General features: G+C 47.3%; 2 protein-coding genes across 2 annotated transcripts in view; one reads left to right on the top strand and one right to left on the bottom strand.

Moving 5' to 3' along the window:
* HECTD4 (HECT domain E3 ubiquitin protein ligase 4) overlaps positions 1-18,645 on the top strand; it is a 426,162-nt gene that overhangs the window by 119,540 nt on the left and 287,977 nt on the right. The gene's annotated exons all lie outside the window — the stretch shown is intronic.
* WSCD2 (WSC domain containing 2) overlaps positions 1-18,645 on the bottom strand; it is a 42,130-nt gene that overhangs the window by 20,964 nt on the left and 2,521 nt on the right. The window contains exon 2 of the mRNA XM_042441413.1: positions 5,912-6,943. Within this exon, the coding sequence (XP_042297347.1) occupies positions 5,912-6,293 (382 nt within the window). The 5' untranslated portion in view covers positions 6,294-6,943. The remainder of the gene's footprint in view (positions 1-5,911; positions 6,944-18,645) is intronic.

Below are 18,645 nucleotides of genomic sequence, written 5' to 3'. Positions count from 1 at the left end.
GATGATGACATTGCCCAAGCCCTGGGACAGGTGGCCATCCAGCCTCTGTTGAAAAACCTCCAAAGAAGGAGACGCCACCAGACTCCAATCTTGCCCTTCCCAGGAGGCTTGGGCAAAAGCAAACTGATGCCTTTTCAGCCTGTTCAGAAGCCAAACTCTGGGACCCAGACAGTAGCAGTCCTTGGCTATATTCTTTTTTTAAAGTGATTCGTTGCTGTGGCTTATTCCAATGTTTACAGCAGAGGGGAGAAGCTTGCAGCCCCTGGAAGGGTTTTTAAAAACCTACAATCCTCAATTGGCCCCAAAATTGGGAACGGGTTTACTTTACAAATCAGGCCCACAACCCCGGAGGGTATAAGCATCGGCACCACTAAGGGGGTGCCGACTGCACTGGGTGACACCTCTGAGGAGGTTTCACCCAGAGGGATGGCACACCCAGAGGGACTGGCATGACTGCGGAGTCAGCAAGAAAAGGCATCACCTCCCTTTCCCACTCACCCAGCAGCCACACAGGACCTTTAACATTAGTCCTTCAGTAGTGATGGCTGCTGGGGGGGGGGGGGGCTCTGAAGGCCTTTCTGGGGAGCATGCCTTGAGAGTCCAGAGGCCACAATGGCACCCCCCCAGCAGTGGTCTAGGCATGAGGGTGGGTGGCCGAGGGGGGAGGGCAAGGCCATGCACAGTATTCTGGAAGGCAAAAGGGCTGGAGAAGATAGTCAAACTGACAGAGAGGGAACAAGACAAACAGTGCAAGGACCCAACAGTGGGAGGCAAAAGAACTTGCACAGGCAGCAAGTAAAGGGAACACATGGGCTTAGATGATGCACAGAGCATGGGAAATAAGCAAGATGAACTTCAACTCCTAGCACAACAAAGCAAATATGATATAATAGTCCTCACTGAAACCTGGTGGGATGAGTCTCATGATTGGAATGTAGAAATAGAGGGGTATAACCTTTTAAAGAGAAATAGGCCAAACAGGAAAGGAGGAGGAATAGCCTTATACGTCAGGGACATTTACATCAGTGAAGAGATCCAGGACATCAATCCTGGAAGCCAGGTGGAGAGCATCTGGATAAAAATTAAAGGGCAGGGAAACAACAAGGATGTTATGGTGGGAGTATACTACAGACCCCCAAGTCAGACTGAGGAATTGGATGATGTCTTTCTAGAACATCACTACTATATTCAGAAAGGAGAGATGTAGTAGTGATGGGCGACTTCAACTATCCTGATATTTGCTGGAAGTCAAACTCAACAAAATCCTCAAGGTCTAGCAAATTCCTCACTTGCCTTGGAGACAACTTCATTGTCCAAAAGGTGGAAGAGGCAACAAGGGGTTCAGCTATTCTAGATCTGATCCTAACCAACAAGGATGACTTGGTTAATGGGGTGCAAGTGGTGGGATCCTTAGGTGAAAGTGACCATGTTCTCCTGGAGTTTGTTATACAATGGAAAGGAGAAGCCAGGCAGAGTCAGACACGCATTCTAGACTTTAGGAAAGCCGATTTCAGTAAACTTAAAGAAATACTGGGTGTGATCCCATGGTCAACAATACTAAAAGAGAAGGGAGCTCAAGATGGATGGGAGTTTCTCAAAAGGGAGATTCTGAAGGCACAATTTCAAACAGTTCCAATGAGGAAGAAAAATGGGAGATGTCTCAAGAACCCAGGATGGATGACTAAAGAACTTTCAACTGAGCTAAGATTAAAAAGGGACATGTATAAGAAATGGAAAAATGGGGAAATAACCAAAGAGGAATTCAAACAAATAGTGAGCCTGTGTAGAGATAAAGTCAGAAAAGCTAAAGCGCAGAATGAACTCAGGCTTACTAGAGAGGTTAAGAACAACAAAAAGGGCTTTTTTGGATATGTCCGCAGCAAAAGGAAGAAGAAGGAAACGGTAGGGCCACTGCGTGGAGAAGATGGCAAAATGCTAACAGAAGACAGAGAAAAGGCAGAATTACTCAACACCTTCTTTGCCTCAGTCTTCTCAGAAAATGCAAAGGGAACTCAACCTGAGGATAATGGAGCAGAGGACAGAAAAGAGGCATTTCAGCACAGAATAAGCAAAGAGATAGTACAGGAATACCTGTTTAACCTAAACGAATGTAAGTCTCGAGGACCAGATGAACTACATCCAAGGGTATTAAAAGAACTGGCAAATGTAATATCTGAGCCATTGCCAATAATCTTTGAGAAGTCCTGGAGAACAGGAGAATTGCCAGCAGACTGGAGGAGGGCAAACGTTGTCCCCATCTTCAAAAAAGGGAAAAAAGAGGATCCCAACAATTATCGTCCAGTTAGTCTGACATCGATACCAGGAAAGATTCTAGAGCAGATCATTAAACAGAGAGTCTGTGAACATCTAGAAAGCAATGCCATAATCACAAAAAGTCAACATGGGTTTCAGAGAAAGAAGTCATGCCAGACAAACCTTATCTCTTTCTTTGATAAAATTACCAGCTTGGTAGATGAAGGGAATGCTGTGGATATAGTATATCTTGATTTCAGTAAGGCCTTTGACAAAGTTCCCCATGATATTCTTGCAAACAAGCTTGTAAAATGTGGGCTAGACAAGGCAACTGTTACATGGATTTGTAATTGGTTGACCGACCGAACGCAAAGGGTGCTCAACAATGGCTCCTTTTCATCCTGGAGAGAAGTGACCAGTGGGGTCCCACAAGGCTCTGTCCTGGGCCCAGTGCTATTCAACATCTTTATCAATGACTTGGAGGACAAAATTGGGGGAATACTTATCAAATTTGCAGGTGACACTAAATTAGGAGGAACAGCTAATACTCCAGAGGACAGGATCAAGATTCAAAATGACCTGAACAGACTAGAAAACTGGGCCATAGCTAACAAAATGAAATTCAACACGGAGAAATGTAAGGTATTGCACTTAGGGCGGAAAAACGAAAAGCATAGATATAGGATGGAGGACACCTGGCTGAATGAAACTACGTGTGAAAGGGATCTAGGAGTCCAGGTAGACCATAAGTTGAACATGAGTCAACAGTGTGATGTGGCAGCTAACAAGGCCAATGCGATTTTAGGCTGCATCAATAGAAGTATAGTGTCTAGATCAAGGGAAGTCATAGTGCCATTATATTCTGCTCTGGTCAGGCCCCACCTGGAATACTGTGTCCAGTTCTGGGCACCACAATTAAAAAAGGACATTGAGAAACTGGAGCGTGTCCAAAGGAGAGTAATTAAAATGGTGAAAGGTCTGGAAACCATGCCCTACGAGGAACGACTCAGGGAGCTGGGGATGTTTAGCTTGGAGAAGAGAAGGTTAAGAGGTGATATGATAGCCCTGTTTAAATATTTGAAGGGATGTCATATTGAGGAGGGAGCAAGCTTGTTTTCTGCTGCTCCAGAGACTAGAACACGGAACAATGGATGCAAACTGCAGGAAAAGAGATTCCAGCTCAACATTAGGAGGAACTTCCTGAGAGTAAGGGCTGTTTGACAGTGGAACACACTCCCTCGGAGGGTGATAGAGTCTCCTTCCTTGGAGGTCTTTAAGCAGAGGCTGGATGGCCATCTGTCAGGGATGCTTTGATTGTGATTTCCTGCATGGCAGGGGGTTGGACTGGATGGCCCTTCTCTTCCAACTCTACGATTCTGTGATTCTGTGATTCTGTATTCACTCCACCACTATGACTCAGTTTATGATGTTGTACCTTCCCAGCAGGATGCTGGATGCCATTGCGCATGCACCCGCACATGAGGTTGACCATTTGAGGGACTGTTCAGTTATGCAACGTTGCCGAAATTATGTCACACAGTCAAAGTGTCACTTCGCACACAGAGCTTTGCCCTCTGCAACCCCAATGGGGACTGTGGCCAGTCTCTCCTCCTCCCTGGCCCCTCTGATCATGCCCCAATTTCTGCCCATTGGCAGGTCGCTGGCCTCTTTCCCCTTTCCCGACTGCCCTCTAAATGTTGTCCTTCATTGTGACATGGAGTAATTTGGGGGACTTCGGAAAGTCGTCGCCCGACCTGTGCTGCCGTGCAAATCAGGACTAATGGGAACATCGGCGTCGGGATGGCAGAAAGAGCTGCCCGATAATAAATGAAGCTGCACCGCCCGCAATGAGATCGTCTCTTTTCCAGAAAAGAGTGTCCTGTCAGGTGCAGTAAATGAGGCCTTCAGAGATGCTAAGCGTTCCAGCGACAGGCCCCATAAGTCACCAGTCAAAAGATGCTATCAGCCGAACAAATGGAAGAGGAGATTAGAACGATTAGGTTTGCGGCTCCTGGGAAGACCTGAACCACACATCTCTCAGCGCCCACCACCAGCATCACAACCACTGGGATCTTCATCCCTTTCACTCAGAAAGGGTTACCTGGGTGAGTTTTGGCCCTGGCTTGCTACATTTCTGCATGCGGGGAGTTTGAGATGGGTGTCTCATGGTCCTCCTCGGAGCTTGCAACTGTTGCAAGGCCTGCCGGCATGAAAGCCCCTCCATACCATCTAACCTGAGTACAAACAACCACAATATAGTGACAAAATGCAGGCCTATGACTAGCAATGTGACTTTTGAATTTCTTTCCCCTGGATGATTTTTAACACCTGAAGTAGCTAGGGGAGCTTTGAAAGTTTGCATCCATGTGTTTTGTGCAATTCTGCTTGGTCCGATAAAGGGATCCCTGTTTTGTGAATTTGGATGTTATTGTACTCTGTTACCTAAAATGGTTTTAACTGGAGATGTCAAGGTATGAACCCAAGAGTCTCTGAGTGCAAAAGTCCACCTATGGGCCCTTTTCAAAGATTTGTCTTTATTTCCTCTCTTCTCTTCTCATCATGATGACTAGGAATTTGGACTAGGACTCTGGAGATCAGGGTTTGGATCCCAGTTTGGCCATGTGAACCCACTGGGCGACCTTGAGCAAGTCACACTCCCTTGGCCTCAGAAGATGGCAATGGAAATCCCGCTCTGAAGAAACTTGCCAAGAAAACCCCATGACAGGGTCACTGTACGTCGCAGGCTATTTGAAGGCACACAACAACAAAGTCATGTATTTCTCTTTGAAATATTCCATTAGAGAATCAGGTGAGGGTGAGTTAAAGGGACAGGGTTTACTCTGACTTGTAATAGGGCTGGGCCTGTGGATTATATTAAACTATGGCTTGGGGAAGTGAATTTTGAGACTGCAGTGCCCAGAATTTTCAAAGAGCATGACCAGTGACTGGATAGAGGACTCTGGAACTGGTGGTCCTAAAAGACAACTGCTTTAACCAATGAGTGTTGGCCCTCTCTGGCCAGTGTTGTGATGCGCTGCAGGAGCAATCAATGTGCTTGGTGTGCATTGGTCCCGATGCACAAAGGGCACTTTGCTGGCTCTCCTATGTAATAACATCACAGCAACCCCTTGCTAAATATGGACATTGGGCAACAGCTCCGTTCTATTCCGCACAGACATAGGTCTACTTACATAGACACATCGTGAATTCCAGCCAACTATTCTGGGCCCTGGTTCGGATCCAGCAAGGCAGCTCTGGTAACCACCATTTTGTTTTCACCTGATTTTATCCCTTTCTTCCCATACCAATATAGTTGGAGTAGCTGGGATTGACTCAGAGTGCATCTACACTGTAGAAATAACATGGTTTGATGCCACGTTAAGCAATTTAAGCTCCATCCTCTGGAATCCTGGGATTTGTAGTTTCACAAGGTCTTTAGCCTTCCTTGCCAAAAAGTGCTGGTGCCTCACCAAATCCCAAGATGCTGTCAAATAGAGGCAGGGCAGTTAAAGTGGTACTGAAGTGCATTATTTGTATAGTGTAGATGCACCCAGAGAGACATAAGAGACCTTGGTTTGGAGGCTTCCCCATCTAGCATTCCCCAAATCATTCAAATTACATTTTTCTCTTCCAGCACAGCACTCCAAGGAAAAGTTACCTCGGTCTTCCTCCTTCTCGCGAATGTTCCTCCCTTTGAGGGCTCTACTCCACGTCCCGCCATAGTCCCCTACTTTGTTTCTCCCTGGCAAGTCTTTGGCAGGACTCTTAAACCAAGAGCCGTACCTGCGGGCTGTTGTCAAAGTGTCCGGCGTTTCTTTCAGTTCCCTGGCAAGTGGGACCGTCCCCAAATGCTGGACGTCCGTCCCAACCCCTGCCCGATCATTGGGGCTGGGGTCATTCTCAGGGACGCGGGTCTGTCCCGTGAAGCTGGCATGGAGGAAGACCAGACTCCCAGCTGTCAAGTAGAGAGCGATCAGCATGAAGAAGCGGATTGGTTTCCGCCGAAAATACCGTTGGAATTTCAGCAAGAGCTTGGCCATGCCCGTTTCATTCCGTTCTCGGACAAGCGTGCAAACCCGCAGTGCCAAAAGGGGTGACTCCCCACTGGAAGACCAATTTTCAAGCCAGGGAATGCAAGAAGAGTGGGTACCAACGACAACATCCAAGACAGACAATGCTTAGTTGTTGCAACCTCTGAGACGGAGTTCCGGGAATCAAATACACCACGGTCTGGAATGAGAGACACTTCACGGTTCTTCCGATGGTCCCAAAGGCCTAAACGCTGGGAAAGGAAGGTGCATTCTCTTCTTTGCAACGTCGGACTGTCTCTGAAGAAAAGTGGCCCCTTCTCCGACCATCTTAGTTTGGGCCCGTTTCCCTGTTGTCACCTCTCAACATGCCGCAAGAGAGGGACCAAGAGACACCGCAGGTAGAGGGATCATGTTTGAGAAAGCGAGGGGCTTCAAAAGAGGTCTGAAAACTGATCGGCCGACGTGGCTTCCCTCGCCAGCTTTTCATATGATGGAGCGGGTCGTTCCTGACTGGAATGGAAGATGCTGGGTCGCCGTCTTTTTCTGCCAGAGAATGGAAAGGTACCCAGGGACCTTCCAGTGGAAGAAAGGCAATGACTGGGAACTTTGTTCAACAAACTGCCATTCAGTGCCACAGCTTCAGAACAAGAAAACTCGGCCTAGAATCAAAGGGGAAAAAAGGAAAACGGTAAGGAAATGTGAAGGAGGTCTGAGGCCTAGTGACCAAAGAATTCATGATTTCAGCCCCATCTGTTATTTCAAATGGCAGTCTGCCTCTGCTACGGAGGGCCTGAGGCAACTCTCCTCTCATCTCCGAACTCTCAGTCTCTCTCTGGTTTTCTACCCCTCGCCGGGACAATTCAGATGGCTGCTTTGACCCTTCCACCTGTCTGCCCTGACCCCATAGTCAAGGTAGTAGTGTTCAGTGGTGGGATTAGACTGATAAAGTCTCAGCATAGGACCCCCAAAGAGCATCTAGAAGGTCCCCACATTTGGGGGCAGTGGTGGGACCGGTGGACAACCATCACCACTGCCAGCACAGATTTATTTGGGGAGACGGAGCTCAACACCTTGAACAGCTCCTTCCACATGTTTCCTAATGAACTGAAATCATAGAATCATAGAGTTGGAAGAGACCCTGCCACTCAGATGGGACCCATTGGCTACCAAGGCCCTAAGTCTTGGTTTACGCTTTGGATGGCCAGAAGCACAAACTTTTCAGCTTTTCAAGGACTGGAAAACTCAAGAGCACAAGAGGAAAGCTCCTCCTAGAGAAGACATGCAAGGGTCTCAGGAAGGCATTTGGGAAAGTATGGCACCATGGGTCTCGCAAGCACCCCTCGCTTTGAAAACTAGCTCCTCGTTCAAGACATAATGCAGTCAGATCACAGCTCTGGACAAGAAATATCTTTGGCAACGGCGCAAGTGGAGCAACCCAGTGTGAATTGCTTTGGTCTCAAGAAGCCTTAATAAAGGTTTCAGGAGCTTAGAAAAGGTCTGTCTTGTAAATAATGCAAAAGAGGAGACAGATTTCATGGATCTTGTTCCGGCATATGGACACCGGCCTATTCAGAACAAAGCTGGACAACATCCACTTTTTGGACTGCGGCACCGAGAATCCCTTTGCCAAAATCTGGGGCAAGGGGTCTGGGATACCCTGGTAGTTGTAGTCCAAAAAGTAACATTCTGAAGTTTTCATATTTCAGGTTGAAGGCTGGAAACTTTGCCCTCACTCCAAAACAGGCTTTCTTGGATTGTAAGAGGAGTCTAGCTTTCTTGTAAAGAGTTTTTCTAAGTTCCTTCCTAAATGATAAATCCCAGGATGCCATAGGTTGGAGCCCCACTTCTGGGAACACCTATGGAATTCTGGGATGTGTAGTTTTGTGAAAGATTTTGCCTTCTCTGCCAGAGAACTCTGGTGTCGCAAGAAACTCCAAATCCCTGGATTTCATAAGATGGAGCCGTGGCAAGGAAAGAGGTGTCAAAGGGCATTAATAAATAATATTATTGATTATATTATGCAATGTGCATTATAAAATGTCACAGCAGCTCAAACTCAACCAAGGGGCTAGACCACTTGGCCTTTGCAAAATCATTTGGTGATGTTGCGTGCAAATGTTCAGTGGGACAATTTTCGGTCTTGACGTTCCTTTCGGCTCTAGGCAATGCCGCTTTCCCTCAAGAATCAGATGAATTTAATACATAATAATAATAATAATAATAATAATAATAATAATAATAATCAGTTACCTTTAGGTTAACCATACTCCCAAACCAGACTTCTTGTTGTTATTTTGCCTTTGATTTTCTGCATCAGAAGAATGCAAAGGTGATTCGGTTTTGAGCTGCTAAGCCTGAAAGGTTTAGCAAATGGAAAATGCAAATCTTCGGGGTTGTTTTAAAAAAAAAGTACGAAGAATGGCGGCTTTCAGGAAAAAAAAGAGCTTTTTTTGGATTGCTTTTAACAGCTTCAAGAGCTGTTTAACTGACGGTGATTGGAGAGGGCCAGAGAGGAATAAAAAGGCCTGTTTGTTTGGCTCCATCCCTTCAGCTTTTCCTTTTATGAAGCAAAGTAATGCTCCGACCCATAAATTGAAAATTTCCCTGTCCCAGAATTGAAACGACAAAATCATTAGATGCGGCGGATCACCCAGAAGAGAAGAAACAGTCACATGAAATGAGTTGCTCTCATTCCCTCCAACGTTTCACCCATGAAAACGAGGAAACATGAGGCTGAGCCGTATCAGTCTGTGGGCAAAAGTTACAAATGAGAAAGAAGGCACAACCCGGGAGACGCCGCAGCAGTCTGCTTTTGCTTGAGCCTGCGGGGAAGGGCAAGGAGATTCGTGGCTGTCTTCCATGGTCTCCGTTTTCAAGATTCGTGGTTGTTTTTCATGGTGGTTTTTCCGTTGGAACCCTCCGACTGTTTGGATTTGGAAAGGTCAGTCTCAATGAATCCATTCATTCCCACTTTTTCCAGCTACTTCTAAAAAGTCCCAGTTTCTCTCTCCTGCTGAATCAGTTCAGTGCAAACATCTTTTGGCCTTTGAATTCACTTTGCAACCATTTGCAGTAAGCTGAGGATGAAGGGGGAAGAGGAGAGAGAAACCGGGACTTTTTCAAAGCAGCTGGAAGAGTGGGGATGCAGAGGGTTTGTTGGGCATGATCTGACCAAATCTGAACAGTTGGAGGGTGTGTGATGTTTCCAGAGGAAAAACAACCATGAAACATGACAGGAACATTGGCATTTCCCAATCTCCCTGAAGAAACTTGCCAAGAAAAGCCCATGATAGGGTTGATGTAGGGTCACCGTAAGTCAGAAATAAAGAGCAATCTGTAAAGTTAAAACCCTTTAAAAAATTTTAAAGGACAATACAGTGGGCCCTTGGTATCCTTCGGGGTTTGGTTCCAGGACCCCCGTGGATACTGAAATGCATGCTCAAGTCCCATTAAATACAATGGCATAGGAAAATGGTTTGGCACCGCTTTAACTGCCATGGCTACATGCTGTGCCATTCTGGAAACTGTAGTTTGTTGTACCACCACCACCACTACCCACAGCCCTGCTTGCACCTTGTACTGCCCCTCAAAACTTCCATTTTCCTCTGCAGTCCCTCCCAAAATGAAGGCAGGAAGGAAGGTGATTCCAATTCTGGGTGCCATTTTGAGAGGGACGAAAGAGGAAAACAGACATATTTGGATTTGCTATGGGCTGCCTGGGAGGGAGGAATCGGCCCAATCCCCCTTCACTCTTGTTGTTGCTCTTTTGCCACAAGTCCGAAGCATTTTTGGGAAAGTGTTAAAACCCCAACAGAAAACATGATGTGTCACTATGAATGCCACGTTCTCCCACTCCCCGTGGCCATTGGAAATGGAGGCCGCCGAGGTGACTCTCTCCGTCGCACAACGCCTTTGCCGCTCACGTCGGCTGATTTATTTTCCCCTCGCCTCCCCATCTCCCAGCAAAGACTCAAACAATGACAAAAGTCCCCAAAATAACTCCGAAGAAAATAAATGGGAGACACGGAATGCTATTAGTTTAATGGGCCCTCATGTTCCACCATCTGTCCTGAGATGATTAAGTAAAAAATATTGTGAGGGCAGACAGCATGGCGTATAAATAAATGTTTTAATTTTGCTTCCACATGTCATCATTCACACACGTCCGGCGCCCCAAAGTGTAAAGTTTATGGCAAAACACTTGGGGAGGGGGACCTGTTTTTTCCCAAGTGGAAGGGCAGCTAGCAGGGGGCACATCGGCTGGCATTTTTGAACACGTCCCCTGCTTGGCAAGAGCAAAGCGGGCCAATTTTGACCAGGCCCGAGTGCCTTTGGTGGCGGTGTGAGACTGGCAGAAATTCCACGGAAGGCTGGGGTGGTATGGGTGCAGAGGCTGTTGAACCTCCCAAAGATTTAGGAAATTCTTGTGAGGCTAACTTATTTTCTCTCTTCCTTAAGGACCTCACTGGCTGCATCCCCACTGCTGAAATAACCTGGTTTGATACCACTTCCATTGCCATGGCTCAGTGCTAGGTAATTCTGGGAATGGGACTTTGCTGGGGCACCAGAGGACTGACCCTACCAGTCAACAACTGCCTTGGACATCAGATGGCAGGGGATGGCAGCGTAGTCTAGGGGAGGATGCAGAAGCGTGTGTGCTACCAGATCTTTCTCAGAGCTCAGAAAAACAATTTGTTCGGACTGCATCTCCCAGACTCCTGCAGGGATGCTAGGAGTTGCAGTCACTTTCCCAAAGACTGCACCTCTTAGCCCAGGGTGGGCAAGGGCATGAAGACAGGAGCCATTCCCCCCTTGACGCTCTCTGGAGATCCCCTTGGCAAACCCAGATACCTCCATTTTCCTCTGGAGTCCCTCGCAAAATGGTGTTAGGAATGGACATGGCAGCCACCATTTTGAGAAGGTCCACAGAGGCAAACAGAAGTCTTTGGTGGGGGGATGTACCAGGTTCTGGGTGCTTGTGGAGGTACAATGGAGCTCATTTTGAATCTTTCCAGACATTTGGGGAGCATGTGCTATTTCACTAGTGTTGAAATAAGATTTAGGGGGTCATATTGGACCAGGGTGGGAATATCACCATGTCCACCTCGGGCACCCAAATGTCTTGGCTCAGCCCCCCAGAAGCCCACAAAATATGACAAGGAGTGAACCCTCTGTGCACCACTCTCTCTCTCTCACATGTACGTCAGTGTCTGTCATTTGTAACCTTCGCCGGGGAAGCAAGCGCCAAAGCGACGCGGCATGCATTCTTGCTTCAGGACAATTAGCTGAAGTATTAATGGCAGATATGCAAATCTGCCGTAATTGACCAGAGACTCTCCGCAGTTCATGATGGGGAAAGATGAGTTCCAGATGGCTTGATAAAAGTAATTTAAGGCCTCGCTTTGGAAGGGGCTTGGAGGAGGAAGAACCAAGTCCCAAGAAGCCAGGCTGTGAAAGAGAGTCTCCGGAGGGAACCAAACAGCATCCCTGGCCATAAAGCATCAAGGGGGGGGGGGGGTGGAGGGGGGCTCAATTCAGAAGGGGGCTGGCTGGGGCCTGAGACCTCTTCTGAAAGTTCTCCAGTTTCAGCTGCTTGAGGGACTTGAACAGTGCCAACATTTCCCAAACTTTGGGTGCACCTACAGTGTAGAAAGAATGTTGTTTGACACCACTTTCAGTGTTGCAACTCCATCCTACGGAATCCAGGGATTTTTCATTTTACAAGCTCTTGAGCTGCCTCTGCCAACAAGTGCTGGTGCCTCACCAAACTACACATCCCAGGATTCTGTATTATGGAGCCATCCCTGCGGTCAAAGTGGTGTCAAACGCCATTCTTTCTAGTGTTAGCGCACCCTTTGGCTCACCAGAGCAGGGTTTATTTCTCCTTGTGATTGTACCTTGCACACTGCATGTTGTGGTTGTGCCTTGCGCATTGCAAGTTTCCACGGGGCACTGTGGTTGTGGCACCCTATAGGTTGCCCTGTGGTTGTGTAACACCTATGGCACATTGTGCAACGGTGCCTAGTCATTGACCAGTTGACAATGTTGCTCTCCTGCAGGGAGGATTTGCGTATCATGATGATATTTATGCGACACGGAGGAGATGGCCCCAATGTGTGCGTGCAGCCATTCCCATAGCTATAAAAATAACAGGGAATTTTCATAATGAACCTAAGGAAGGGGGGGGGATGTCATCCCTCTTTACTTTGCATTGCATTCTTTTATTAAACTACTCTTCTGCTCTACAGCACAAGACCGCAGGGGAGCAGATAAGTCCAAATCAATACAAACAAAGCAAAGCTACGTTGCAGGAACGCAATGAAATCTTGTTAGGGAATTGGGAATATCGGAATCCCGACACTGGCGAGAGTGCTCTCCCATGGCATAGCCACAACCCTGAAGTCCTCATCTATGGCCAGACCTTTGCCAAGTTCTGAGTCTGGTGCAATATACCGAGGTGCCTCAGTTTCTCTTCCCCTATTTGTACTTGGCAGAGGTTGGCCTTTTTCTAACGGAAAGTATGTCGTGAAGTGGACCTCAAGGCCCAGATCTTGGCTGCTTGGGAAGGCAGGGAACAAGAAGAACAGACAGTGAATTCAAGAAGACCAACCGCCAGACAAGGGGCCCTCAGTCCAAAGGACACTGACCTTTCTCCCTCCCTTTCTTCTTCTTCTTCTTCTTCTTCTTCTTCTTCGTCTAAGAAAGTGCCAGTTCCAAGACACACCTTGAAATGCTCAGCCACCAGAAAAGGCCTTGTTTGCATTGGCAGAGCTTTGGAATCTTGTCGGTTACACCTCAGGGTTTAATATAGGCCCACCAAGGCTCCCTACGGTGGTCAGCCTGACGCCTCCAGAGATGGGGAAAAGTCCACAAGCGAGAGATGAAGGCCTCATCTCTCTCTCCTGCCATGGATCCATCCATGAGCTCCCTCAGGACAATGAGTTTGTATCCTGCTATTGGCTCCAACTTCAATACCGGAGTGTGCTTGCCATCATCTTTCCAATGTCTATGTATGGTTGTCATACCCTGACTGTGAAGAATCTGAGAGGAAGAGAATCAACTCACTGAATCCTATGGAATCATAGAATTCATTAGACAGACAGAGGCAACTGCATTGAGTGCCAATTCCATTGTGGTATGCAGAAAATAAAAGCCATACATGCCACATGGCTGACCCTACGCACCCCTAGCTGCCATATCAGAATGCATCAGGTGCACTACGACAAATAATTTGTCCTGCATTGGTATTGTGACTTGCGCATGCAAATCTCAAGAACAGAACACCAGCCACCATTTTGCTGCAATGGTTTCTGCCATGGCCATGATATAAGTGGTGGAAAGCAGAGGAGATCAGAGAAAAATGCCTGGCTATATTGCCAAAGTCGGATGCAGACTGAAGACATCCTCCACTGGGATCCTCCAAAAGTTGCAGCAGAACATGTTATTGCTCTATGTCTGGCTACAGGAACTATAGCTATAACAGCACACCAGTGATTCCTGAGGTGGTGGCTTGGGATGTTGCGGTGGGAGGAAGAGAAGACCTACCTCCTCAAAGACCCCCAAATAGACACAAAATAATATATACAAGAAAAGATATGCAAAATACTTTCAAGGATCTCCAACTTACCCAAATATATTTCCTTCCCTGGGCATGACTGGTTCCACCTAAGAGGCTGCTATTTTCGACACAAATAAAAAGAAAAGGCCTTGGCACCGGCAATCCTGGGGCAACATTCGCCAAGGTTTGGGTAGGCAAAGGAGGCCCCATCCAGGACCTTTGAGAACAAAGCACCAGAGAAGGGCAGAGGGAAACCTTTTCCTTGCTTGCTTCATTCATCCGCTCAGCTGGCCCCCTGGGGCCCCAGAAAGCAAGGTCTTGAGTTACTTCAAGGGGTGCCAGTTTCAGGGTGTAATAACATCTCCCCAAGGTGCTTCAGAAAAGCCACATTCTTCCCCTTGCAAGGTGATATCCACGCAGAATGAAATGGCCAGAGGAAGGGAGTGTTACAGCTCCAACAGAAGTGCCTCAGTTCATAAGTTCCATGTGTTGCCGGTACCTTACTGTCCCTGTGTCCCATTTTGAATCCGTGGCACTGTTGTAGAGGCCAGGGCAGGGAGAAGATGGTATAACTGGATTGAGGGTAGATCTCCGAATGGTCTGCAAGAGAGTGGGAGGGGGTCTGATTCTTCATTTTTCTTCTTGTGATGTGCTGCCAAGTCAACTCCGACTCAAAGCAGCCCTCTCCTAGGGTTTTCTTGGCAAGCTTTATCTGGATGAGATCTGCCAGCTGCTGCCCTGCTCTGAGGCTGAGAGAGTGCGACTTGCCCAAGGTCACCCAGTGGGTTTTCCAGGGCTCCCCAGACCATATGCAGAGCCCATATGGAACCAGTTACCCTGGTCTCCAGAGGGCAAACCTCAGGCTTGCAAAATGGACTTAAGGCTACTGGATGAGGCCTGGGGCAAAAGCTATACCCTTGGCATGAAAGAAGCCAGAGCCTGGGAATTCAGTTTCATCTGGAGTCTTCAGACCCTTAGGGGAAGACTTTCTCTCATTCCCACCATCCTTCATTCAGTTGTATTTGAACAAATCACTTTTTGTCTGTATTTAATTTAAAATTTGGAAAGATGCCCCAAGTCCCAGTTTTGGGGGAAGGTGGGATATAAAATAATAATGATGATGATAAAATAATAATAATAATAATAATAATAATAATAATAATAATAATAATACCAATAGTTACAATAATGGTGTTTCAGACATAAGGTTTGGAGCTGCCAGTTTTCACGGCCGCCCTGCAGTCTACAACCTCTGAGATCTTGGTGCCTTAAAAACTATTGAGCTGCCTCAGAAGCTCATGAAATGTGCAGCTCATACCCAGCCTCTGTGCTTTTGTCCTGCCAGCGACACATTGGATGTCAGCAGCCATGCATTTAATCTATTTATTTTCATCTCCCTTGTTTTGTTCGGACAGTTTTGTGAGTTTGCTGAGCCAGCAAAATCATCCCTCTTGTGCGATGGGCATGCCATTGCGTCTTGGAAGAGTTGCCGGGTCCACTAAATGGAAGTCCCTGGGGAGATTCCCTCCTCTCCCTATTCACTGAATGCAGTAAGGCATAAGATCCCATCCGATCTTGGAAGCTAAGCAGGGTCAGCCCTGGTTAGTGTTTGTATGGGACACTGCCAACAAACCCCAGGTGCTGTCGACTCTATTACAGAGGAAGGAATTGGCAAAATCACCTCTGAGAACTCCTTGCCTAAGCAAACCCTAGGAAATCCATGCTCAGTGGTTCCCAACCTTTGCTCCTCCAAATGTCCTGGACTTCAGCTCCCATAATTCCTGACTGTTGGTCAAGTTGGCTGGGGCTTCTGGGATGTGAAGTCAAAAACAAATGGAGAACCCAAGCTTGGGAGCCCCTGCCCTAAGTCAATAGTTGAATCCAGCTATTCACAATATTAAAATAATTTAAAATGTACCTTTCAAAGGACAGAAAAGCAGTTTTCGGCAGCTCAAGAAAAGCCAGACAGCCTTGCTGCTACTGAATGATCGGCAGCCGCTCTGCACATGCTCAGAGACACAATATCAAAATGGCTCAGCCGAACCAAACCAGCCTGGAGGTGCCTTAAGTCTTCAACATCCAATCTCAAGCCCTGAAGGTGTTGTTTTCTGTGCAAAAATACCACGTGCAAGTTTTGGGCAGAACCAGTCTCGAAATGCCGGCTACCCTCGAAAAATGGCACGCTTTCCCAAGACATGCTTGGAACGAGAAGAAAAGAGATAAAAAGTGGATGGGGAAGACGCCTGGGGAGCGCTGTCTCCGTCTTGCTTCCTCCCAGGATGTGGGCCTTAATTGACCCCAGCTTTCGGACAGACACAAAGAGGGACCGTCTCCCCAGACCATATGCGGAGCCCATATGGAACCAGTTACCCAGACTGGTGGGAACCAGACTCTTGCAAGAAGGCGAGAGAAGCCAGCTGTATTGCAGGCGCCTGGTTTGCATGCTGCTCCCAGTTTCCAGCCGTGGCTTCAGCCACCTAAATCCAAGGTGGGCTGCTCCAGAGAAGACAGAAAAGGCCACACACGCCTGTGGGCCACACTGTCCCTCCTGGCATGACTGGAAGCTCCCTGGCATTGCATCCCGTTTGGGGGAGTCTGCCTAGAATTGGCCAATTTTCACAGTCCTTCTGCCCAGACAACCCTATTTTGTGACAGTTCTGAGAACCCCAAATTTAGTGGGTGTTTCTTTTTTAAAGGAAAAAAGAGGGGGTCTTTGGGTGTGGGATACTCTAAAACGGGGTTCTTGGGAACTTGTGGGACCCACAGGCGGCCCTTTCCCTACTCCTGGCCTAGATAGATGCCAGTGTGGTTTTGCACTGCAATGGCGCAGCCTGGTGTAGTGCTTGAGCGTTCAACTATGGCTCTGGAAGCCAGAGCTTGGATCCTTGCTTGGCCCTGAAATCCATTGGTCGATCTTGGGCAAGTCACACTCTCTCAGCCTCAGAGGAAGGCACAGGCCAATGCCCTCGGAACAAGTTTTGCCAAGAAAACCCTATGATAAGGTCGCCTTCAGGTCGCCGTAATTCCAAAATGGCAGACAACTATTATTATTATCATTATTATTGATCACATGGACCTGAAAGAACCGTGTAATTTAGTGCCACGTTTGAGCATCTTTTTTCTCCACTGGCAGGAAGGGATGCACTTTCCAAAATTAACTAGAAGTGGAGGGGGAAAGAGAGGAGCGTGAAGGGCCTCCTACTGTTGCGCATTTGCCAGCTCCTGAGCCAAAGCCAGCTGGAAAGAGGCATGTGGCCTCCATGGATTATTCACTCTGGAAATTGGAATCCATCACAGAATGATAAGCGGCCAGGTTCCCTCCCAGCCGACAGCTGCTCTCCAAGGTTCCCTGTGACTCCCAGATACACTGGGTGACAAGAGCAGATCTCCTCCAAAATCCAATCCCCATCCGAGGCACTCCATAATAGTGACGCAAAGACTATTCATATTGATTCATTCCCAGGTTGGAAAACGCTGGGAAAAATAATAAGCCAGGGAGCAATCGATAACAATTTTCTCCTGGGAGCTGACATCCCAAGGTATCGCAGATGAACTATTCTGTCGGGGAAAACCATGTTTTTACTTGTGCAAAAAAAGGAGAAAATTAAATAAACATCCAAAACATGGGTTTTGGGAGCAGAGAACACTGATTCCTGTTTTCTGCACAGAAAAGAGAGTTTTTGAACAAACAGATGAAAACAACCATGAGTTTTATCCTTCAGAATAACTTCTCCCCAAAACTTCAGGATGGTTGAACAGGGGGAGAATATGGCAGAGGAAAATAACTTTTCTCCTGCATTGCAGGAAAAAAAAACCCTACGATAATCATTTTGTCTTTGCAAGCGAGGATTAAATAACCAAAGATTTGCATCCCTACTCTGCACCTTTGGGAGGACCGGACTTCTTGGTACATGCGGTTTTGAATGCTGTAGGACTACAACTCCCATCGTCCCAGCCAGGTCATGGGGGAATACACAACTAAGGGTGCATCTACACTGTGCCACTCACAGCTGCCTGTGCAAATGTGCCAAGTGCAATGGCACTGCATATGCCAATGCCTCTTCCACAACCATGCACTGAATGCAGACGTTGTGCATTGAACAAGAATGCCCAACTCTTTACACGCGGGTAAGACGCCAACGGGGTTACAGCCAGAGACTTCCAGACCATGATTTTTAAAGTTGCTTAACTCCACCTCCAACTCTCAAAGGCACTCTTCTGTTAGTCGTGCTCAAAACTGAGTTATTATGGGTAGTAGCTACATCATGGATGGGAAACATGTGGCCCTCCAGATGTTGTTGAGCCACAGCTTCCAGCATTCCTAGCCATTGACTATGTTGGTCCAGGCTGCTGGGAGTTGCAATCTCACATTATTATTGGTCCCTCATATAAGTGTTCATCTTTTCGTGAGCCTCTTCCCGCTGTGGGTCGCAAGGGTTGCCCCAACTCTTAGGCACCACTCTTGCTTTGCTGAGATGCCTCCTTTCAAGCTGGACCAGCAGTTTGGACCCAAAGCATCCTTTCTGGGAGCTTCCACTCTCCTGAGCTCTTGCCTCATTTCGTCTCAGGATCAGCTCCACACCAGGAGATGCAAAGACTTTGTACGTTCCTATCCTCATCAGCAAATCAGATGTGGTTTTGGGATAGATAAGTAGTACCGAGATTATGAGAGGCGATTCTTTGGGAAGCAAACCAACAGACCAAGGCAGTCTGGGATGAAAAAGGAGTGAAGCAACGGGAAAGGAAGACCAACTGGGATTCCAAATGCCAAGAAGCTATCCAAATCTCAGCCTCAAAAACAGA

Source organism: Sceloporus undulatus, chromosome 10 (assembly GCF_019175285.1).
Source record: "Sceloporus undulatus isolate JIND9_A2432 ecotype Alabama chromosome 10, SceUnd_v1.1, whole genome shotgun sequence".
Lineage (NCBI taxonomy): Eukaryota > Metazoa > Chordata > Lepidosauria > Squamata > Phrynosomatidae > Sceloporus > Sceloporus undulatus.
Note: the sequence above shows the minus strand (reverse complement) of the source record. Positions and strands in the feature narration are given on the sequence as shown.